This window comes from Stomoxys calcitrans, chromosome 4 (genome assembly GCF_963082655.1).
Source record: "Stomoxys calcitrans chromosome 4, idStoCalc2.1, whole genome shotgun sequence".
Lineage (NCBI taxonomy): Eukaryota > Metazoa > Arthropoda > Insecta > Diptera > Muscidae > Stomoxys > Stomoxys calcitrans.
The window spans coordinates 157,530,331-157,556,054 of NC_081555.1; the positions used below are offsets into that span (position 1 = coordinate 157,530,331).

Here is a 25,724-nt window from a genome sequence, read left to right on the forward strand (position 1 = left end):
CTAATAATGTTTTCTTTTTTTAAATATTCTAAATAATAATTTTTGGGATTTCATGTACAGGATAATTGTTTTTTTATGAATAAACTAAAACTATAAATGTTTGCAAAAAAGAGAGCAGAGAGTTCGGTTCGGGGAAAAACAAGTTTTAGGCTCGAAGTAATCGAATAGCAGTTACACAGATGAAGAATAACAAGGCAGCAGGTGCCTATGAAATGCTATTTGAACTGTTTACAATCAATATCGACTCAGTGATGGTGCGTACATACCAGATTGTTATGTAGTATGAACTGCACAACTATGTGGGCTTTGGGCTACTCTCTGAAGAACTGGGACAAGGCCTATATACACCTTACATATTTCAAGGCAACTGAAATCGGTGGGCTTATAAGCAATATGGTTTGATTAACAGTAGGAACCAGAAGGCATCTTCATGTGGTATCACAATGGATTGAAGTATCAACATAAGTCTGTTTAACAATTGCCACTGAAACCTTATCTACCACCGATGAACCTTCTGCTGCTTCCAAAGAAGGTTTTTCGTACCGGCCACATAACCCATTTAAAGTTATCTACATGGAGATGAACTAATTATTTGGAAACCAACTCTCTCCCTCTCTTTTCTAAAAAGAAATGCTTTGAAATCAACCCCAGAAGATATTTTGCTCTGGGTATCAACTGTTTCTATATTCACTGGTTTCTAAAATGTCTTAAGAACTTAAATGGCTAACAATGTCAGACAGGCATAGAACTAAGGCTACATAAAGTTAAACTCATAGTAAAAATACAATATTACGATGTACTGTATAAAATACAGTACATTAACTTAATAGCAGAACTACATACATAAGTAAAAATAAATTATAAATAAGCATTATATGTGTATGTATCAGTTAATGTTTCGTTTTCTTTTTTTGGGTGATTTGTTTTAACTATTTTACAATTAAACATTTTAACATGTGTTATTAATCTTTGTATTCACTTCTTTTCGGTTGTTGTTAGTTGCCCCTGCTTTTATGTCTTGTCTCATAGTTGATTTGCTTTTTATTCGCAAAACAACTCATATCAGTCTGCAGTCCCATCGGCAAAACTAGGCTGGCAATTCAAACCGCAACAGACTGACTATCTGTTGCTGGCTAGCTTACAGTTCCTCCAAACATCGCACATTGGTCAGCATGATACGTGTTAAGCGCCAAACTTGTTTGGCGGCATTTTCTAAAGCACCCGGCGATTTACCTTTGAACAAATCCATGTTGGGCAAAAAATAGTGGGGACAACGTCGGCACTGCAGACACGAAATCAATTGCAAAAAGATGCCATTGATGCGATCGGCAATGCAATTCTCTTCCCATTCCATTTCGCGTGGATGTTTCTCACACTCGTACAGCAGCAGTGTCTTTAGGTGATACGAGGTGACAGGGTTGCCGGGCAAATCCAAGTGCCGATCACGCAGGGTTTTCAAAATACTTAGGCAACGTCGTCGACTGGCACCTGAAAGCAAATGCGAATGAGAGGTAATTTAAATTAATATGCAATAAAATAAACACATTTTGAAACCAAACAAATATATATAAAAAAAATTGAGAATTAAACAAAAAGCAAATATAAACAAAGAACCAAAATCGCAGCAAAGCTTTCTCCCACCACACGCCATACACAACAGCACGAAACACAGTGTTGTTGGTTTGTTAAACAACCCTCATCACATACCCCTCGCCTAACAGGGATAAATAACATTTAACCAATGCCCAGTTCTTGTGTGCTCTCTTCCTATCTCATTCCCTAGCATACAGTTCTATTTATAATCTTTGACAAGAGAACTAAATGTTGTTGTTGTTTGTTTTTGATTGGGTTTGTGTGTGTTTGGCTCTCATGTGTCTATGTTAGCATTTTGCCCGCAAATGGTTTAACGACTCCGTGGCGCAACGGTAGCGCGTCTGACTCCAGATCAGAAGGTTGCGTGTTCAAATCACGTCGGGGTCAAATATCATTTTATGATTTATCTTTTTTGAAATTGTTATTTTTTTTATTAATTATTGTTTTCTTTTTTAATGTGTATTGCTGTTGTTATGCTCAACATCATTTATTGGATGCAATTGACTTCGAACCGAACACTGATTTTGGTAATAAAATTCAATGATTTGCAAGCGTTGCTCGTTAGTAAGTCTATTCATGATGAAAGTCAAAGCATACTGAGCATCTTTCTCTTTGACACCATGTCTGAAATCCCACGTGATCTGTCAAATACTAATGCATGAAAATCCTATCCTCAAAAAAATCACCCTTTATATAGCGCACTGCGTTGGCTGTTGGTAGGTCCGGAGATGAAAAGGGGAAAAGTTAGTAGCGTTTATCCACATTTGTTTCAAGAAGGCCGTAAGTACCTAGGGTAAACATGCAAGGGAAATAGATGTACGTGCTGGGAACTCGGGCAAGCATTGAAAATTGGATGCCTTACTTGAGAAAGTCGGAGATTTATCTATTTCGGCACCGTCAAAAATGTGCCGTATGACACCAGTTTTGAAACAAAAAGAAAAAAAGTAAAAGCGTGCTAAGTTCGGCTGGGCCGAATCTTATATACCCTCCACCATGGATCGCATTTTGTAGAGTTCTCTTCACGGTAGCTCTGTTTTAGGCCAACAAAGGATAAAAGAAAAGAATTGCTATACTATTACAGCTATATCAAGCTAAGGTCCGATTTGCACTATAATTGAATTGAATGTTGGAGACCACAGTAGAAGTCATTGTGTAAAATTCGAATAAGAATTGCGCCATTTAGGAGCTCAAGAATTAAAACAGGGAGATCGGTTTATATGGGTGCTGTATCATGCTATTTTACCGATTCAGACCATATTTGACACGTACGTTGAAGATCATGGAAGAAGCCGTTGTACAAAATGTCAGCCAAATCGGATAATAATTTCGCCCTTTAGAGTCTCAAGAAGTTATATGGCAGCTATATCAGGTTATGAACCGATTTGAACCATACCTAGCACAGTTATTGGAAGTCATAACAAAACACGTCGTGCAAAATTTCAGCCAAATCGGATAGGAATTGCGCCCTCTTAATGCTAAATATATCAAGACCCCTGCTCGATTTATATGATAGCTACATTAGGTTATGAACCAATTTGAAATTGAATGGAAATCATAACGAAACTCGTCATGCAAGATTTCAGCCAAGTCGAATAGGAACTGCGCCCTCTAGAGGCTCAAGAAGTCAAGACCCAAGATCGGTTTATAAGGCAGCTATATTAGGTAACGAACCGATTTCAACCATACATCGAAACAAAATACCTCGTGCAAAAGTTCAGCCAAACCGGATAAGAATTACGCCCTCTAGTGGCTCAATAAGTCATGATCCAAGATTGGTTTATATGGCAGCTATTTATATCAAACATAGACCGATCCTCCGATTTAGGGTCTTAGGCCCATAAAAGCCACATTTATTATCCGATTTTGGTGAAACGTGGGACAGTGAGTTGTGTTGGGCTCTTCAACATTCTTCTTTAATTTGGCTCAGATCGGTCCAGGTTTGGATATAGCTGCTATACAGACTGATTTCTCAATTTAAGGTTTTGGGCCCATAAAATGCTCATTTATTGTCCGATTTAGCCACAATTCGGGGCAGTGAGTTAAGTTAAGCCCTTCGACATACTTCTGCAATTTGGCTCAGATCGGTCCAGATTTGGATAAAGCTGCCATATAGACCAATCTCTCGATTTTAGGTTTTAGGCCCATAAAAAACGTATTTATTGTCGGATTTCGCCGAAATTTGGGACAGTAAGTTATGTTAGGTCCTTCGACATCTTTCTTCAATTCGGCCCAAATCGGACCAGATTTTGATATAGCTTTAATATAGACCGATCTCTCGATTTTAGGTTTTGGGCCCATAAAAGGCGTATTTATTGTCCGATTTTGCCGAAATTTGGGACGGCGAGTGATGTTAGGTCCTTCGACATCTTTCTTCAATTCGGCCCAAATCTGACCAGATTTTGATATAGCTTTAATATAGACCGACCTCTCGATTTTAGGTTTTAGGCCCATAAAAAACGTATTTATTGTCCGATTTCGCCGAAATTTGAGTCAGTGAGTTGTGTAAGGCTCTTCGACTTTCTTCTTCAATTTGGTTAAGATCGGTCCAGGTTTGGATATAGCTGTCAAATAGACCGATCTCTCGATTTAAGGTTATGAGCTCATAAAAGGCGTATTTATTGTCCGATTTTGCCGAAATTTGCGACAGTGGGTTGTGTTAGGCTCTTTGACGTTTTTCTGCAACTTGGGCCAAATCAATCCAGATTTGAATATAGCTACCATATAAACCGATCTCTCGATTTAAAGTCTTGGCCTCATAAAAGGCACGTTTATAATCCGATTTCACTGAAATTTGACACAGCGACTTATGTTAGGCTTTTCGACATCCGTGTTGGATATGGTGTCGTATATGGTGCAGATCGGTCTTTATTTGGATATGGCAACCAAAAAGACCAATATTTTGTTCTACAAAATTGAACAATGTGACTTGTATTTATTTGACCAGTCAATATCCGTGTCGAATTTGGCCCAAATCGGACCATATTTCGATAAAGCTGCTAAGTGGGCATAAATTATACATTTTTCACCTGATTATGACGAAAAGTGGTTTACATATATACCTGAGGTGGTGGTGTATCCAAAGTTCGGCCCAGCCGAACTTAACGCCTATTTACTACGTATTCAATAAACCCTGCTCACAAAGAAAGCTTACTTAGAATTAGAGATTTTTTCTTGTTCAAAGGGAAAATAACGGATTTATTCATACAAATCCCTGGCTATGTATGAGTTCTCCAATCTTTTGGTGCGCCTTGGTAAAATTGTATTAAAAATAAACGTCACATGATGTATGGGGAATTTAATTTCGCCTATTTTTGTTTTAAATTTATAACACCACTCGAAACACTGTGTGTGTCACACTATCGATCCCATGATAGTCAATGGTCGGCCATATTTTGTCACACGGTTTTTTTTTTTTTTTGTTGATTATTATTAAATTTCACTGTTAGACCAGCCAAGTGGATCAAGATCAGTGATCGCAGTGAAAACTTGAAAATGACAAAATTTATCAGTGATTACTTCAAACCAAATTTTCAAATCAGTCCATCGAATCCAGACGAATGAAAATAGCAGAGAGAAAGAAATGTTTAAAATAAAAATACAAATCGTTATAATAATATTTATAACTCAAGTGGGCAGGCTAAATATAACATTTGAAATCAGTTCAATTTGCAAAAATACCTTCAACAACTGATTAGGAAGGAAGTTTGAACAAACAGTACCGAAAGTTGAACCTTTAGGTGTTTTTTTTTTTTGTTTTTCTTTATCAAAAAGTGTTGATTTAATTAAGAAGCATGAAATAATTTGGCGATAAGAAATGCCTTAAAAATTAGTAAATATATGGAGAATTTTTAAATATTTATGAATGCCCCTAACAAAACTTTTTTTTGGCTTTTTCCTAAAAAAAACCATTCATCCTAAAAAATTGAATATGGCCACCAGAAAAGCAACAAAAAATGTGACAATAACACAAATTAAATTGGACAGACATGGGAATTGAGAAAAAAAAAAAAAAAAAAAAAAAACTCCATACAATATTGGACTCGGAATCAGAATCAGTCTAAGGCATATCAGTTGCTGCGGCAGCTGGCAAAAATAACCCATGAAGAAAACAAGTTTCTCGGGACAGAACAACTCCAACAAATCACTGTGAGTTGTTATTGTGATATTTCTTCGAAAAAATTCAAACATTTCGTTTCGATTTAAATGAATTACCCAAATGATCAGATACAAAAATTCATTGGTATCAATGAAATCGTTTTTGTTGTTTTTTTCTTCTTTCAGTTTTTGGTCGTTTAGATTACATTTCAATGTTTCACACAGATTTATGAGGACTTTTCATGTTAAACTCACTCCTGCTTCGACGTTGTCATACCTTTTTTTGAAAAAAAAAAAAACACAAGAACGAATTAAATACAGAAAACCAAAATCAAAGGCTTGTGTTTATATAAAACAAAGACAAATCCCTCAATCTTATTGAAGCTTATCTTAAGTCGTAATCTTCAATCAGTAAAAAACAGGTATAGAATTTCTTTCTTTTTGTTAAGGTTGTAGTGTGCATGATGGCGAGATTTAAAAGATGGGGGACTTGAATGCACCTTATAGTGGGTGTTGTTGAGTTACCTAGGCGATGAGGATTACCAATAAAGAGTTCTGAGTGGCTTTAACTTGGCAAAGTCCAGGTCAATCTTTGTTCTTCACTATTCTCAATTAAAAGATGAAGAAGGAAAGAGGAAAAATTCTTGTTTTCTTAAATGTGGCAGAAGCATTGGACCAGTAACCCAGCCTTGCAGAAAATATCGAATATTCTGCAAAAATAAAAGAATGGAGAAACAGACTTTCCCAATATATAGTCTGATTCTACATTCTTTCATTTTTTTTCAGAGTAATCGATATTTTCTACAAGGCTGGATTACTGGTCCAATGTTTCTATCCTTTTTAAGAAAATTTTTGGTATATCTTCTTCATCTTTTAATTGAGAATAGTGAAGAACAAAGATTTTTGCTTATTCAGAGACTAAGCGACCTTGTTCTCAGATTTACCCGGCGATTGAGAGATCAGTTTTATCTGTGCCCATGTCCCTACCAAAGCGCTACGGCGGGCTACAAACTACGGAGCTAAACTATGGCTTCAGGGGAAATCTAGGCGGTGTTTCTGTGCCATCCACTTCCGACCTAAACTAATCTTGACTGTTGATTTTTGCTTATTCAGAGACTAAGCGACCTTGTTCTCAGATTTACCCGGCGATTGAGAGATCAGTTTTATCTGTGCCCATGTCCCTACCAAAGGAAAGCTTAAATAGAATAAGGATATATCAGGGAGTAGATATGAATGCTATCCCACATTTTTTCTTTAAATTTTCACAGAATGTAGGGAGTGGTCCAGAAAACAACATTGGCTTTATAATTTGATGATATCGGAAGGGGGCATACCCTCTCCCGTTACCCCAAAAACACCACCCAAAATCAAAAAAGGAACGATAAAGACAATATGGGTATCAAATGAAAGATATTGGAGAGTAGAATACGAATATTGTATTAAAAATTTATTCAAATACCTAAGGGGTTGCCCAAACGCAAAACTGCCCCAAACAGACATATTGGACGAACATAGTAATATAGGACTCAAATGAAAGGAATTCGGTAGTAGACTACATACATTTTATATAACAGGTGAAATCGTATTAAGTTCGGCAGGGCTGAATCTTGATATTCCACCACCATGGTTTCTGCTAAAAATTTATATAAAATAAATTTAGTTCAAGGGCAGTTTTATTCTACATACAAGGATGATCGAAAAACTAGTTTACATGGGAGCTATATCAGGTTATAGACTGATTCAGACCGAATTTGGCACAGTTTTTGGAAGTCATAACAGAACATTGCATGCAAAATTTCAGCCAAATCGAACCAAAATTGCGCCTTGTAAGGCCTCAAGAAATCAAATCGGGAGAACGGTTTTTATGGGAGTCATATCAGGTTATACACCGATTTGGATCATACTTGAGACAGTCATTGGAAGTCGTAACGAAACACCACATGCAAAATTTCTGCCAAATCAGGCTCAAGAAGTCAAATCGGGAGATTGGTTTTTATGGGATCTATACAAGGTTATAGACTGATTTAGACCGCACAGTTTTTGGAAGTCATAACAGAACACGACATGCCAAATTTCAGCCAAATCGGACGAAAATTGCGGCTACCAGGGGCTCAAGAAATCAAATCGGGTGATCGGTTTATATGGGAGCTATATCTAAATCTGAACCGATATGGACCATTTGCAATCCCTATTGGTCTACATCAAGAGCAAGTATCTGTGCAAAATTTCAAGCGGCTAGCTATACGCGTTCGACCTCTATCATGATTTCGACTGACGTACGGACATGGCTAGATCGACTCAGAACGTCGAGTCGATGGGTTCTTAGACGAATATTTCCAGTTGTTACAAATGGAATGATTATATAAATATACCCCCATCCCGGCGGGTATAAAATAAAAATTGTTGCGCTTTCTTTGGTTGGTTTGTCTGTTCCGTATAGACTCCAAAACTGCTGAACCGATTTTCATGAAATTTTCACAGATGGTAGAGTTTGAGTCCCCCGGTGAAAATAGGGTACTACGTCTGATGATATCCGAAGAGAAAGCGGACGCTCCCCCTTACCACCATTTTCAAAAAGACCAGATCTCGGAGATGGATGCACTGATTTAAGCGAAATTTTGAATGGCACTTAATACTATCCGATATTATTATACAATTGTTGGGTCAAATAACCTGTAGGGATGACCTATCGCAAAACCCACCCGAACGGACAAATTTACCGGCTGGGACAATATGGGTATTTAAGGCATTTAAGAGAAGAGTACAAATCTGACATAAAAATGTATTCCTTGTTGTGTAAGGGGCCTCCCCATCCCCAAAGGACATATTTACCGATTGGGATAATATAAGACGCAAATGAAAGGTATTTGGGAGTTAAATCAAAAAAGGTGCGATCGCGACAATATGAGACTTAAATAAAAAGTATTTGGGAATAGAGTATGAATACGATATTCAGAATTGGGTCCAAGTAAACAGAACCAAAAGTGCCGACAAAAATCAAAATGGACCGATAGGGACAATATGAGACTTAAAAAATGAAAAGTATTTTGGGAATAGAGTATGAATATGATATTCAGAATTGGGTCCAAGTAAACAGAACCAAAAGTGCCACCAAAAATCAAAATGGACCGATCGGGACAATATGGGACTTAAATGAAAGGTTTTTGGGAGTGTAATACGAATATGGTGCAAAAAGTTGGATCCAAATAAATACCTAGGGCGTTGCTCCAAGATTACCACCCAAAATAAAAAGTGGGCGGATCGAGACAATATAGGACTTCAATGAAAGGTATTCGGGAGTAGAGTTCGAACATGATTATCGAATATTAAAAATTGGGTGTTATTACCAAGGGGGCCGCCCCAAAACCCAAACCGTTCCATGTGGGCATATTAGAAGATCATGACAATATGGGACTCAAAAAAAAGGTATTCGAGAAAAGATTACAATTTTGGTTTAAGTGATAAGATGGTTGCCTACCCCTCAAAGCACCTCCCAACCATGACTAAATGGGGTTCAATAACAGGTATTTGGTAGTAGATAAGCAAATTGTACTGGGGAAATAAGTTAGTAAGAAACGTATTTTTCGCGTGGTGCTAATGATGGCGTAGCAGAGCATGCCGGTACAGCTAGATGACGTAAAAAATGAGGTCCAAGTAATTGGGAGTAGATTATTTGACCCATTAAAGCAATGGGGGGGTCAAGTGATAGTTTTTTTTTTTTGGAGTGCTTCATTTAAAGTTGGGCTCATATGGTAAATGGGGTGTGGCGCACAATCCTCCAATAAACGCCCTCCACCAAACAGCTGTATTCACCAATCATGACAAGACATGCGGTTGAAATGAAAGGTATAAGCTTGTGAACAACGAATCTGATATCTTCATTCTGCTCATATATCTAGCGGACCACCTCACCCCAAAACAGTTGATCAATCATAATTACCTAACGGGACACGGTGTGATTTAATTAAATTGGGGACTCAAATAAAATTATGACGTCATAGGAGGAGGTGCAAACCTTAACGTCAAGGTAGACACAATTTTTAGCTCATCGATAAAACGCCTTCTTTCCCTAGATAAGTCCAAACAAGGTGTTACTGGGAAACATTTTTTTGTTCAAAAGTTTTACATGGTTTAATACTAAGAATTGTCACCACCGCACTTAATGTATAGACCGGCAAATAAGTTCTTAACCACAGAAAATTGTTTAAAATCCCAATATAATTTGATTTAAAAAAAAACTAACTGTTGACTATTTAATAGGTAGTCAAAAAGTCATTTGTAGACAACTACCACATGATGATCAATGTTATAGACGTTAAGCCACTCTAAGCGTTTTGCACTAACATTGAAAGCAGCGCCATCTATCGGCTGTTTGCAATTGGATCAATTGAATGAAGACGCCAACACTAATACACCGATGACAGAGTGGTCAAAAATGATCATACAGCATTTATCTTTGTTAACACAACCTGTCGGTCTTTAACATAAAGAAAAATAAAGTATAGGAATTTAGTTGCGGTTGTTTCCGGTATAACTTTCCCGCCCTAAGTCTGGCCTTAACAATAGGAGTTTTAGGTAGTTTAGGTGCCGATTTTTGCCATAGATAAAAATAGATTAAATACAAAAAATTATAATTGAATAAAGAATTTTTGGATACCCACCACCTCGGGTATATATGTAAACCACCTTTCATCAAAATCCGGTGAAAATTGCTTACGTTATGCCCTACAGCAGATATATCGAAATATGTTCCGATTTGGACCAAATACTAATAAGTACAAATAATTGTTTAATTGTGTATAACAAAATATTGGTCTTTTTTTAGTAGCTTTATCTAAAAATAAACCGATCTAAACTATATACGACACGGATGTCGAAAAGCCTAATATAATTAGCTGTGTCAAATTTCAGTGAAATCGGATTATAAATGCGCCTTTTATGGGGCCAAGACTTTAAATCGAGATACATAGCAGCTATATCCAAATCAGAACCGATTTTGGTCAAGTTGCAGAAAAATGTCGAAGAGCCTAAATTTCGGCGAAATCGGACAATCAATGCGCTCAAATCGAAAGATCTGTCTATATGGCAGCCATATTCAAATCTGGACTAATCTGGGCCAAATTGAGGAAGGACGTCGAAGAGCCCAACACAACTCGCTGTCCCAAATTTCAACGATTTCGGACAAAAAGTCGGCCTTTTATGGCTCCAAAACCTAAAACCGAGAGATCGGTCTATATAGCAGCTATATCCAAATCTGAACCGATCAAGGCCAAATTGAAGAAAGACGTCGAAGAGTCTAAGACAATTCACTGTCTCAAATTTCTGCGATGTCGGACAATAAATGCGCCTTTTATGGCCTCAAAACCTAAAACCGAGGGATCAGTCTATGCCATATAGACCGCTATATCCTAATCTGCTATATCCGAATCTGGACCGATCTGGAACAAATTGGCGAATGATGTCGAAGGGCCTAACACAACTCACTGCACCAAATTTCAGCAAAATCGGATAATAAATATGGCCTTTATGGGCCTAAGACCCTAAATCGGAGGATCGGTCCATATGACAGCTATATCCAAATCTGAACCGATCTGGGCCAATTTGATGAATGATGTCGAGGGGTCTAACGCAACTCACTGTCCCAAATTAAATCGGCAGATCGGTCTATATGGGGGCTATATGAAGATATAGTCCGTTGTAGCCCAACTTCTGCCATCTTAACCTGCTTATGGACAAAAAAAAGAATCTGTGCAAAGTTTCAGCTCAATATCTCTATTTTAAAAGACTGTAGCGTGATTTCAACAGACAGACGGACGGACATGTCTAGATCGTCTTAAATTTTTATGCTGATCAAGAATATATATACTTTATAGGGTCGGAAATGGATGTTTCGATGTGTTGCAAACGGAATGACAAAATGAATATAGCCCCGTCTTTTGGTGGTGGGTATAAAAACCGCTCCACAAATGCTTTCGAAAATGACAAAATGCAAAAACAAACTCGTCGAAAATTTTAGAAAAAAACTTTTTTCTTCAAATTATTAGAAACTAATGGGGCCATCCTTACATGAACGCATTTTCTTATAAATGTTGTTTTGAACTAACAATAATGAATTAATATTTAAGATGCAAAATTTTTCTTTTCTTTTTTTGTGTAAAACATTACTTAAAAAAAGTTTTTTTTACTTGATGTTAAGAAATTTTTTCTTTATTGTTAGTATAATACATACTAAACTTCATTTCTGATTATTTAAGAAATCTTTTATGTCGAGGATGATAAAAATATAGCTAGGAAATAAATTTTGGATTACGAACCTCATTGTACCCCAGTTAAAGGAGCACCTACTGAAAGGCTAATTTTTCAAATGAAATCACAGCACTTTTTAACAGTGAGATATTAGTTTTCCTTCCTAGGTTCCTAGAAGCTTTAGATTAAATTATGCCCCTCAATTTAATTTCGTGTGCATAAACTTTTATCAGAATCCATGGTGGTGGGCTTGCAAGATTGAGCCCGGCAGAACTTAGCACGCTTTTACTTGTTTTATTTTCACTCATTAGGAACTGCAGGGGCTGTCCTTTACATGAATGCATTTTCTTATTGTTCGTTGTTTTGAACTAAAAATAATGAATTAATATTTAAGATGCAAAATTTTCCAATTTTTTTAAGTAAAACATTACTTAAAAAAAGTTTTTTTTTTACTTCATGTCAAGAAATTTTTTCTTAATATTTAGTATAATATATACTAAACTTCATTTTTTGTTGTTTAAGAAATCTTTTATGTCGAGGATGAAAAAAATATAGCTAGGAAATGATGTTTGAAATATGGATCTCATTGTACCCCAGTTAAAGAACCAGCTCTTGAAATATTTATTTTTCAAATGAAATCACAACACTTTTCAACAGGGAGATATTCGTTTCCGTTATACATTTTTTTTGTAAACAAAATAAGACCTTTATTTTGGAATTTCCCCTTCCTATCACAAATGTATGACCTGAGAATTATAATCTCCCCTCCAAAAATTTAATGCCTTATCCGCAAGTTTATGGTTTGGGCCAGTAAGTCCGTTGGTCAGCTGTTTGATAATGTGGCCATAACAAGAAAAATCACCGCCAAGAATATTTTATCGCAGATTTGCTTTAAATTATGATCGTGAGTTCAGTGGGGCACTTTTAGAAGGTAGGAGAAATGCAGTAGTAGCCTAGGAGCCAAGTATAAAACCCATGTCTTTCGGACCAATTGGATTTAGTAGCTGGCGTAGCGGCGTTTGCCTTACCAACCTGCCGTCAGTCAATCTATTATCGCTTTCGCATTTAATTTATAAGTCATTATATCATTCGGCATATAAAGCCCTCAAATAAATCAATTATGGTTAAGTGTGTCACTGATTACTGCCAATAAAAACGACAGACGGCCAGCCAGCCAGCCAAAAAGAAAGAGTCAGCATTTAATATTTGTTCTTCGGTTTCGATTTCGATTTGAGATTTTTCACGCGCACTATCACTCACTCAACACCAGGGTGTTGTGGCGTTTCATTGTATTTGTTGTGTTTTTATTGTTGCTTTGTAACTTCTGACATGACATTTTCATAGGCGCTTCCAGCTGGGGGCTATTATTATTGATTTTGCTTTGTTTTTATTTATTTATTTTTTTTTTGTTTTTTTTTTTTGTATAGTTTTCGTCTGTCCTTCACTTCTTTGGTAGTGATCCATGGTGATAATATTGTTGTTGTTGTTGCTATTGCTGTGGCGTCTGTCTCTGGGCTGTGTGTCATTTCTTTTAGTTAAGTTAAGACTTTAAAGTATTTATAGTTGTCCAAAATTGACACCTTAATTTGTGATCACTTGTTTTGCTTCTTGCAAGCTGATCGAGAAATTAGTTAAGTCAGCTCGGGTGGCACTTGATAAGTGACCATGGCGTTTTTTTTTCTTTTCGCTGATAAGAAAGAAGAAGAAACATAAAATAAGGTAACAGCTATAAGAGGGACACGTGCACCATCCAACCATCGATACAAGTGCTTTTCTTAGTGGAATACTGTGACTAGTGAGGAGACATTGAAATTTGGATTTCATTTTGTGATCTTACTCACTACCTTTATTTCATACCCAACTAGCTGGACCGGGCCCGCTCCGCTGTGCCTTCTTTATATGGAACAAACATTCCCTCGGAATATTTATTTTCGACAATTAATAAGCTTTTAGTGAAATACCATGCTACGGAAATATTGGGTTGCCCAAAAAGTAATTGCGGATTTTTTAAAAGAAAGTAAATGCATTTTTAATAAAACTTTGAATGAACTTAAATCAAATATACTTTTTTTACACTTTTTTTCTAAAGCAAGCTAAAAGTAATAGCTGATAACTGATAGAAGAAAGAATGCAATTACAGAGTCACAAGCTGTGAAAAAATTGTCAACGCCGACTAGATGAAAAATCCGCAATTACTTTTTAGGCAACCCAATAGTATATCGCATGACAAACAGTTTAACAACATAAGTGCCTTTATCTGAATCCCATATGATCTTTATTGGTCTACGAATTTAAGTTTGGATGTAAATCCATTCCTTAAATACTTTATTTTTGCCCGATGTTCTCATGATGTCTGATTTAGGGGTGTTTTCGGGGGTGAGGCGGTCCCCCAGACACTTGGCCCTGAAAAAATATCAGCATCGTGCTCTTCTCTCAAATACCATTTATTTAAATTCCATATTGCCATTGGCTATGAGGGGGAGTTAACAGGATGAGGTGTCCCCAAACACATGGTCCCAAAATTGGTTATCAAATTCGTTTTCTAATCTCAAAGTCCTTTCATTTGAGCCACATATTGGCATGGTCAAAATATGTTTACCCTTTGAGAGGTGTTTTGTGGAAGGGGTGATGCCTTAAAGACATGGTCCCACATTTGGACATCGAATTCGTATTCTTCTCCCAAAATACCTTTATTTGAGCCCCATGTTGCGATGGTCAGTAAAAAATTCCTGTTTGTGGGGCATTTGGGGAAAGGAGTAGATCCCCAAAAAATTGGTACCGAAAGTGGGTATCAATTCTTGCTCTGTCCCCCAATACCTTTCATTTAAGCCCCACATTGACATGGTCGGTAAATATGCCCGATTTAGGGGTGTTTTGGGGAGTGGGGTGGTCCCCCAATCACTAAGCCCCGAAAATATTGGGTTGCCAAAAAAGTAATTGCGGATTTTTCATATAGTCGGCGTTGACAAATTTTTTCACAGCTTGTGACTCTGTAATTGCATTCTTTCTTCTGTCAGTTATCAGCTGTTACTTTTAGCTTGATTTAGAAAGAAAGTTTAAAAAAAGTATATTTGATTAAAGTTCATTCTAAGTTTCATTTCAAAAATCCGCAATTACTTTTTGGGCAACCCAATATATCAGCAAAGTGCTCTATTCTCATATATCTATATATCATTTATTTGAACCCCATATTGCCATTGGCCTCAAAATTGGATATCAAATTTGTTTTCTAATGTCATTTAAACTCCTTATTGCAAAAGTCAGCAAATACGTCTGGTTTGGGGTATTGGCCCTAAAAACTATAAATGAATAGTAAAACTCTCTTCAACTCTTATTTGGGGGTTGTTATGGTGGTGGTACATCCCTAGACAGTTAGTCCCGAATTTTGATGTCAGATTCATGGTCTACTCTCAAACACCCTTCATTTGAGCTCCATTTTTCAATAGTCGGCAAACATGTCCGGTTTGGGGTGTGTTTTGGGGGATGGGGCCCCCACTCTGTGACTTAGCTTTGAAAATATATATCAGATTCGTGTTCTACTCTAAAATACCTCTTATTTGAGCTTCATATTGCAATGGTCAGCAAATACTTCCTATTTGGGTGGTGTTATGGGGGTGAGGTGGTCCCATAGACACTTTTTCCGAACATTGATATCAGATTCGTGCTTTACTTCCAAAGACCTTTCTTTTGAGCCCCATATTGCTATGGCCGTAAATTTGTTTTCTTTGGGGGGTGGGCGGCCCCCCAAACACTTGGTCTCACATCTAGATATCAGATTCGTATTCTACACTCAAAATAATTTTATTTAAGCCCCATGGCCAGTAAATAAGTCCAGTTTGGGGGTTGTTTTGGGGTCGGAGTGGACCCACAGAAACTTTGTCCCAAATTTGGATATCAGATCCGTATTTTACTCTCAAATACCTTTTATTTAAGTTCCATATTGCCATGGTCGGTAAATATATCCGATTTAGGTAGTCTCCCAAACACTTGGTCTGACAATTGGATATCAGATACGTTTTCTAATCTTAAAAACCTTTCATTTGAGTCCCATATGGTTGTGATTGCAAATGCAAATTTTGCCCATGAACATTCCACTAAGGAACAGGGGCAAACTTCTCACATATCAATGAGTGCAGTCCGATTCTAATTTAAGCTCAACGATAAGGGACCTCCTTTTTATAGTCGAGTTCGAACGGTGTGCCGCAGTGCTACACCTTTTTGGAGAGAAGTTTTACATGGCATAGTACAAATGTTGCCAGCATTAGGAGGGGAAAACCACCGCTGAAAATTATTACTGATGGTCTCACCAGGATTCGAACTCAGGCGTTCAGTGTCATAGGCGGACATGCTAACCTCTGCGCTACGGTGGCCTCCTATTGTGGCCTTGTTGTGATTGGTGTATATAAATAATACCATAATTTTTGTTTTTAGGTTACCATAACAGAGCACACAAAATTTCGCTTAAATCGCACCACCCATCTCCGATTTGAATATTAGGGTAAGGGGGAGGGTCCGCTCCCCCTTTAGATATCAAAAAATGTATGTAGAAAATTTCAAGAAAACAAAACACAACAACAAACAAACAACCCTGCAAACAAACACAAATTGATTTTTATACCCACCACCGAAGAAAGGGGGTATATTCATTTTGTCATTCCGTTTGCAACTCATCGAAATATCCATTTCCGACCATGTAAAGTATATATATTCTTGATCAGCGTAAAAATCTAAGACGATCTAGCCATGATACAGTTTTTAAAAAATAGAGATATTGAGCTGAAATTTTGCACAGATCCTATTTTGGTCCATAAGCGGGTTAAGTTCGAAGATGGGCTACATCGTACTATATCTTGATATAGCCCCCATATGGACCGATTCACCGATTTAGGGTCTTAGGCCCATAAAAGCCACATTTATTAACCGATTTTGCTGAAATTTGGGACAGTGAGTTGTGTTACGCCCTTCGGCATCCTTCGTCAATTTAGCCCACATCGGTCCAGATTTGGATATAGCTACCATATAGACCTATCCGCCGATTTAGGCGGATAGGTCTATATAATAATAAATTCGCTTGCAGTGGCTCTAGAAGTGAAAATCGGGCGATATACATATATGACAGCTATAGCTTAATTTAAACGGATTTCTATCAAATTAACCAGTGATGTCGAGAGTCATTGGAAAATCCATTCTGCCAAATTTCCAGAGAATCGGTTAACAAATGAGCACTTTATTGCAATATTTCTTAAAATCGGACGAACATATATATGGGAGCTATATCTAAATCTCAGCCGATTTCGACCAAACTTTTTAGGTATTGTGGCAGTCGTCGAGGAAAGCGTTGTGCAAAATGTTGGCAAGATTGGTCAATAAATGCGCTTGTAGTGGCTCTACAAGTAAAAATCGGGCGACATATCGGACATATATGCCAGCTATATCTTAATCTGAGCCGATTTGTATGAAATTCAACAGTATAATTAAGTGTTATAAGAAAATCCCTCCTGTCGAATTTCGAAAGAATCGGTTAACAAATGAGCACTTTATTGCAATATTTCTCAAAATCGGACGAACATATATATGGGAGCTATAACTAAATCTGTACCGATTTCGACCAAACTCTGGGGATATTGTAGTACTTATCGAGGAAAGCGTTGTACCAAGTTTTGGCAAGATTGGCCAATAAATGCGTTTGCAGTGGCTCCAGAAGTGAAAATCGCCCGATATATATATATATATGTGAGAGCTATATCTTAATCTGAACCGATTTCCATGAAATTCACCAGTAATGTCAAGAGTCACACGGTAAACCTTCCTGCCAAATTTCGATAGAATCGGTTAATAAATGAGTACTTTACTGCAATATTTCTTAAAATCGGACAAACATATATATGGGAGCTATAAAAAACTCTAATCCGATTTCGATCAAACTTCTCAGATATTGTAGCAGTCGTCGAGGAAAGCGTTGTACAAAATTTTGGCAAGATCGGTCGATAAATGCGCTTACAGTGGCTCTACAAGTGAAAATCGGGCGATATACATATACGGCAGCTATATCGTAATCTGAACCGATTTCCATGAAATTCACCAATAATGTCCAATGTTAAAAGAAAATTCTTCCTACCAATTTTCAGGAGAAACAGTTAATAAATGACCATTTTATAGCATTATTACTGTAAATCGGACGAACATATATATGGAAGCTATATCCAAATCTGAACCGATTTTTCCCAATTTCAAAAAAAAAATTTCAAAAAAAGAAAATTGCGATCTGTACTTTATACACAAATAAACATGGGGAGACGGACAGACAGACAGGTGGATAGACAGACAGACCGACATAGCTAAATCGAAGTGCTTCTGAGTCGTTCGGCATACTTATCAATGGATCTAATTCTCTTTCTTCTGGGTGGCACAAACAAATGCATGAAGTTATAAAACCCTGTACCACAGTGGTGGTGAGGATTATAAATAGAAAGAAATAAGGCGAGTAGTATTAACTACCTGCTGATTAACTACAGTTGTCATTGGCTAATTATTTTCGATATGAACTAGAATAAAGTCTTAAAATAATTATACGATATGACTCAGGTTTTAGAATTTCTATAATTGTTGCTGTCTGTTTGATTATATGAAGCAGATAATCTATGGGAATCTATAAAAAGTTTTTATTCTATTAATATTTACTTTTGAAACGGAATGAGTAACTGATTAGTGTCTATAACCAATTGAAAATAATTGACATCGTTAAAAAAGATTATAAACACTGTTTGTTTAATTGATTATATAATTGTTTTGTAGGCAATGCTACAATCAATTTGAAGAATATCAATAATTACACTAGTCCACAAATATTTACAAAATAAATTAAATAAATAAAACGACTTTTTGAACCAGTTTATCTCGGTAGACGAGTTGGTAGCGCACTCGGATTCGATTCCCAATAGAGAAGAGACCTGGTTGGTCACTACTGCGGTACCGCAACGGACTTAAAATATTCTAAATGAGTCTGTTTGGGGAATAGACTGCCACTATAACATAACCTAACCTAACCGAGTTTATATTTGAACTAGCTGAACTGGTCCCGCTTCGCTGCGCCTTCTTTCACATATATGGGACAAAATTATACTTTGAATACCTTTTTTTTCGAAAATTAAGAGCTATTTGTGAAATACCATGCTACGAAAATATATTATGTATGTCGCTTGACTAACTGTATAACAATATAAATGCCTTCATCTGAATCCCATACGATCTTTATTAGTCTATGAATTCGCTTTGAGGATTAAGGTTCACTTAAGGTTGCATGCTAGATGTATTCCATTCTAAAAATACTTTATTTAAGCTCGATATTCTCATGGAAATTTTTGCAGTGGGAAGGCCCCCAGGGTGGTGGTAGGTGGGTTTAGGGGTTGTGTAAACCTCCAGAAACGTGGTCCCAAAAGTGGGTATGAATTTCGTGCTCTACTCCCTAATACCTTTCATTTGACACCCCATATTACCATGGTCGGTAAATACGTATGTCCGATTTAGGGGTGTTTTCGGGGAAGAGGCAGTCCCGCAGACATTATAAAAAAAGCAGCATCGTGCTCTACTCTCAAATACTATTTATTTAAACCCCATATTGCCATTGGTTTAAGGAGAGTTTATGGGTGGAGGCATCCGCCAAAAACTTAGCCCCAAAATTGGATATCAAATTCGTTTTCTACTCTCAAATACCCTTAATTTGAGTCAAATGCTGATATGGTAGGTAAATTTGTACTCTTTAGGAGGTGTTTTGGGAAAGAGGCGGTGCCCCAAATACATGATCCCACATTTTGATATCAGATTCGTATTATACTCCCAAATATGATTATTTGAACCCAATAATGCGATGGTCAGTAAATAATTGATGTTTGGGTTTTTTCGGGAGTAGACCAACAGAAAATTTGTCCCGAAAGTGGGTATAAATTTCGTGCTCATATCTCCAATATCGTTTATTTGAGCCCCATATTGACATAGTTGGTAAATTTGTCCGATTTAGGAGTGTTTTGGGGTGTGGAGTGGTCCCTCAAACACTTAGCCCCAAACATATATCAGAATCGTGCTCTGCTCTTAAATATCATTTATTTGAACCCCATATCGTTGGTTTTTAATCTCAAATACGGCCCTGAAAATATATATCGGATTGTGTTCTACATTATAGTACCTATTATTTGAGCCCCATATTGTAATGGTCAGCAAATACGTCCTATTTGGGTGGTGTAATGGGGGTGGGGTGGTTCCATAGAAATTTTTTCCTGAGCATTGATATGAGATTCGTGCTTTATTCCCAAAGGTCTTTCATTTGAGCCCCATATTGCTATATTCGTTAATTTGTCCTCTTTGGGGTGTGTTTTTGAGAAGGGGCGGCACCCCAAACACTTGGTTCCACATATCAGATTCGTATTCTACACCCAAATACCTTTTATTTGAGCCCCACATTGCGATGGTCAGTACACAAGTCCTGTTTTTGGTGTATTTTGTGTGGGAAGCCCCAGAACCGTTGTCCCCCATTTGAATATCAAATTCGAATTCTACTCGCAAATACTTATCATTTGACTCCCATATTGCCATGGTCGATAAATATGTCAGATTTTGCGGTGTTTTGGGGCTAGAGTGATCCCCCAGACACTGGGTCCTAAAATTGGATATCGGTTACGTTTTCTACTCTTAAATACCTTTCATTTGAGTCTCATCTTGTCGTGATTGGTCTATAAGTATATTTGGTGGGTTGCGCTTTTTATGGCCCCAAAACCTAAAACCGAGAGATCGGTCTATATGGCAGCTATATCCAAATCTGGACCGATCTGTGCCATAATGCAGAAGTATGTCAAGGGGCTTAGCTTAACTCACTGTCCCAAACTTCGGCGACATCGGACAATAAATGCGCCTTTTATGGGCCTAAGACTCTTAACCGGAGGATCGGCCTATATGGCAGCTATATCCAAATCTGAACCGAACTGAGTGAAATTGAAGAGGATGTCGAAGGGCCTAACACAACTCACTGTCCCTAATTTCAGCAAAATCGGATAATAAATGTGGCTTTTATGGGCCTATATTCAAATCTGGTCCGATCTGAGCCAAATTGACGAAGGATGTCGAAGGGCCTAAGTCAACTCACTGTCCCAAATTTCAAATATATATATATACACCTATCACGATAATATGGAACCGTATTATGGTCAGGTAGTCTAAAACAGATGTCAGTCCCTTGGTTTTTAATGTAAACCCCCAGGCCCACTCTGTCCTCTAGCTGTGATCCATCCGTGTAACATGATCTTGCAGATGGCAATACTAGGGTTCCGTCAATCCAAGACTGTGCCGATAGCAGCAGTGCCTCGCACTCGACTTCAAGGTTCACCTCAGGTATCCGATCGGAAACCTCTCCACTTCCTTCCAGGTTTCCTATCGTCGTCTCGATTGTACCTCGATGGTATGAACTGCTCCCATCCTCAATCCATTCTCCCATCGCCTTAAGTCAGTCCACCAAACTACTGAGGCCAGAGTAAATATTGGTCTAATCACGCTCCTGTAGAGCCATCGGACTATCCAAGGATTCAGGCCCCATTTAGAGCCTACGGCCCGTCTACATAGTGCCCAACATCTGTAAGCCTTCTCAGTATGCTCCTACATGTGACACTTCCTATTCAGTTTCCTGTCCAAGATCACACCTAAGTATTTGACATTGTCAGATATAGAAATAATTTTATTGAGGAAACGTGGTGCGTTAAATTGGCCCACCTTCGTCTTCCTCGTGAACAGGCATATTTCAGTCTTCTCTGGGTTAACATTGAGACCTCTGGGTCTAGGTTAAAGCATTCCTCTTTGAGACTAACATTGAGCAGCTAACTTATTAGTGTGTAGGTTGAAGCGGTAATATTTTTTGGGCTTATGGTACTGATGAGGATGCTTTGGGCAGCTTCGAAATCACTATCTCCGTAGCTTGTCCAATGCATTATAGCAGATCACGTTTTTTCTTAACTTTTTAACAAGTAAAAGTATTCAAAGTTCGGCCGGGCCGAATTTTGGGTACCCACCACCATGGATTCCGCTAAATAAATGTACCCTTATTAACTGAGTTTGTATTTGAATAATTTTGACCTCAAGAAGTCATATCGGGATATCGGTACTTAGGAGGGTCTTTATCACCATATTAACCGTTTCAGATAAATCTTGCCGTTGATGTTGTAAGTCATAAGATGGGGTTTTGTACCTAATTGTAGCCAAAACAGATGGAAATTGAAGCTTCTATTTCTGTTTATAGACTGATTCGGATCATACTTCACATGGATGTTGGAAGTCGTATGAAAAATGGGGCTTCTAAGGGATTATGAAATCCGGGGATCGGTTTATTAAGGGGTTATATCTGTTTATAGACCGATTGCGATCATATTGGGAATGGATTTTGAAAGTCATGACACAAGTCTTTGTTTCAAATTTTAGCCAAATCGGATGGAAATTGAGGCTTCTTAGGACTCAAGAAGTCAAATCTTGCCATCGGTTTATATAGGGGCTATATCTGTTTAAAGACCGATTTGGAGCATACTTCGAATGGTTGTCGGAAGTCATAACTCAAGTCTTTGTTCCAAACTTCAGCCAAAGGGGATTAAAATTGAAGCTTTTTAGGGCTCAAGAATTCAAATCCGGGGATCGGTTTATTAAGGGGTTATACCTGTTTATAGACCGATTGTGGTCATACTTGGAATGGATTTTGAAAGTCACGATACGAGTTTTTGTTACAAATTTTTGCCAAATCGGATGAAAATTTAGACTTCTTAGGCCTGAAGAAGTCAAATCCGGGGATCGGTTTACATGGGGGCTACATCTGTTTATGGACAGATTCGGAGCATACCGAGCATGGATCTTGAAAGTCATAACTCAAGTATTTGTTCCAAATTTCAGCCAAATCGGATGCAAATCGAAACTTCTTAGGGCTCAAGAAGTCAAATCCGGGGATCGGTTTAAATGGGGACTATATCTGTTTACAGACCCATTCGCATCATACTTCGCATGGATGTTGGAGGTCATAATTCAAGTCTTTGTTCCAAATTTTAGCCAAATCGGATGAAAATTAAATTTTGCCATCCCCAATGAGCTACACCAATAAGAAGAATCTGTGCAAAATTTCAAGCGGTTAGCTCGAAATCGTGATTTTAACAAACGGACGGACATGGCTAAATCGATTTAGAATTTCGAGACGATCTAGAATATATATACTTAATTCGATCGCAGATCAATATTTCTAGGTCTTACAAATGGAATGACTTAACTAATCAGGGTTTTCATTTTGCTTTCTATTCTAAATAGAAACAAATTCAAATCCGCTTCAGTTGGACAAAGGAATCCAAAAGCAAAACAAGTAAAAGCGACCTAAGTTCGGCCGGGCCGAATCTTGGAAACCCATCACCATGGACTGTATTAAAATATGGGAGCTATATGTGGTTATAAACCGATTCGGACTGTACTTTGCACTATACTTCATCACTTCCACCTCACGCATTCCGTTATTGCCGGATTTCCGCCTGCAGGACCGTATCATGGTCAAGTAGTCTAAAACAGATCGTAGCCCGGGTTCTCAATGTAGCCCCCAGGCCCACTCTGTTCTCTAATATTAATCCATTCGTGTAACATGATCTTCCAGGTGGCAATACCAGGGTTCCGTCAGTCCAAGACTGTGTCGCTGGCAGCAGTTCTTCGCACTCGACTTCAAGTGTCGTCTCAGGTATCCGATCGGAAAACGTTTCCCTTCCTTCCGGGTATCGTATCGTCGCCTCGATTATACCGCAATGGTATGAGCTGCTCCTATCCTCTAGCACAGTTGTTGAGAATCATAACAGAACACTATGTGCAAAATTTCAACCAAATCGGACAAAAATGGCGTCTTTCAGGGGCTCAAGAAGTCAAATCGGGAGATCGGTTTATATGGGAGCTATAAAAGGCTATAGACCGATTTAAATCAAATCGGACAAAAATTGCGGCTTGTTAAGGATCAGGAAGTCAAATCGGGTGAACGGTTTATATGGGTGCTATATAAGGTTATAGACTGATTTTGGCCGAACTTGTTGGAAGTTGTTGGAAGTCATAACGAAACACTACGTGAAAAATTTCAGCCAAATCGGTCAAAAAATTTGCGGCTTCCAGGGGCTTAAGAAGAAAGAAATTTAGGTTTCATTCATGATTTCCATAAGAAAGGATTCCACTAGCGATAATCGAACATCATTTTTCATAATTTTTCACTTAGTGAAAATTTCCAAAAATTTTGTCTAAGAGAAAATTTTCTAAAAATTTCTTTAAGAAAATTTCATTAAAATTGTGCCTTAAAAAAATGTTTCTTTAGGGTAAATTGCGTCTAAGATAAAAATATTCTTTTAGAGAATGTTTGAACGAAATTTTTTCTTCAGAGAACATTTCTTTAAATTTCTTCAGAGATCATTCAAATTTCCTTAAAATATTTCTCAGTCCCCTTTGGAGTTGTTTCACCTTAAAAATAGAATATATCTACCTTCAAGGTTTTAATCGATATGTCCTCTAACAAATCCAATGTGCAAAAATAAGTCTAACTAGCTAAATGTCTCCCCAACAAATTGCCGTCGGCACATCAACCATTTCCCCCATTCTCCAAATCCCCTCCATAACTCACCTTGCAGCAAACGATTTTCGGCATCTGTGAAACTCAACACCCAGGCATCGCCCTCCATGGCAGAATTTTTACCCTGCAACGCCACACATTCCTTGGAAAGCATATCGAATCCTTCAGTCTTAACTTCAGCCACTATATTGGGATGCGGCCATGGTATGCCCGGTATGGGCCAATGTGAGGCAGAGCGCGGCCACAGACCGGCACATTTGAATGCAGGCGTTATTTGCACCACAATCCTTTCGCGTATGCGCAATTTCACCTCTGTGGTATCGGCTATCATTTTCACTATATCCCTATAGGCACACTTATCACAGGCCTGGGCCACCAGCGTTTGAAATCGGGAGCGTATTTTGCGTGCCGACAAATATCCTGAAGCTGTTATGAATTCAACCCACAAAGACATGGAACGTTTGCGGCCATCGCTCAACTTAAGCACAGCACAACCGGGCAGGGTGCCATCATCGACGAAATTCAAGACACCCATTTGATTGAGGTAGATGATGATTTCAAATTCTGTAGGTGATATAACCTCAAGGCCCTCGAAGCGGCCATTGTAGTCATTGAGGGAGGAAATGAAGCGTGGCTCCTGCACCTCCACCTCCTTGAGGACATCCTGTACAATGCGACACACCTCGAGTATTTGTTTGTGAATTTGAGCTTTTCGCGTCTGCACGCGATCAGCACAGTATTTGTTCATCTGATAGACCATCTTGGATTGGGCCGCTATCATATCCGACGGCACCAGCATGCTGAGCTTTTCTTCTTCAATACACTTGCTCTTTTGTTTAGTTAGATTTTAATGCTAATAGGAACTTTTAAACACTTTAAACTAGGTTTTCTTTAAATTCTTTCGTTTTTATCTATAGGTATGCCATAAATTTTTCTTTTTTACAATATGTTTTGGCTTTTTAAATCAATAACTTTTTAACAAATTTGTTAAATATTATATTTTGTGCGCTTAAAATTTGTTTTCTTTAACACTTTTTTTTGGACGCGTTGGCGGTGTTTTTTTTCTCTGACAAACACGACGACTTGGGTACCACCAAGAGAAAAACAACAAAACACGCGACGTCACACACAATTACTTCTCCACCACGTTCACGCGTCGTCAAGTTCTAAATGTTGACTGAGTTTC

General features: G+C 37.9%; 1 protein-coding gene and 1 non-coding gene across 2 annotated transcripts; one reads left to right on the forward strand and one right to left on the reverse strand.

The window, feature by feature from the left end:
- LOC106081553 (protein mab-21) lies at positions 1-25,724 on the reverse strand. The gene is made up of 2 exons (XM_013243578.2): positions 24,590-25,724; positions 1-1,488 (listed from the first exon to the last, which is right to left on the reverse strand). Exons 1-2 carry the CDS (start codon positions 25,335-25,337, stop codon positions 1,139-1,141), a joined length of 1,098 nt encoding a protein of 365 aa, XP_013099032.1. The 5' UTR covers positions 25,338-25,724; the 3' UTR covers positions 1-1,138.
- Trnaw-cca (transfer RNA tryptophan (anticodon CCA)) lies at positions 1,909-1,980 on the forward strand. Its single transcript has one exon. It is a non-coding gene; the product is annotated as a tRNA-Trp (tRNA).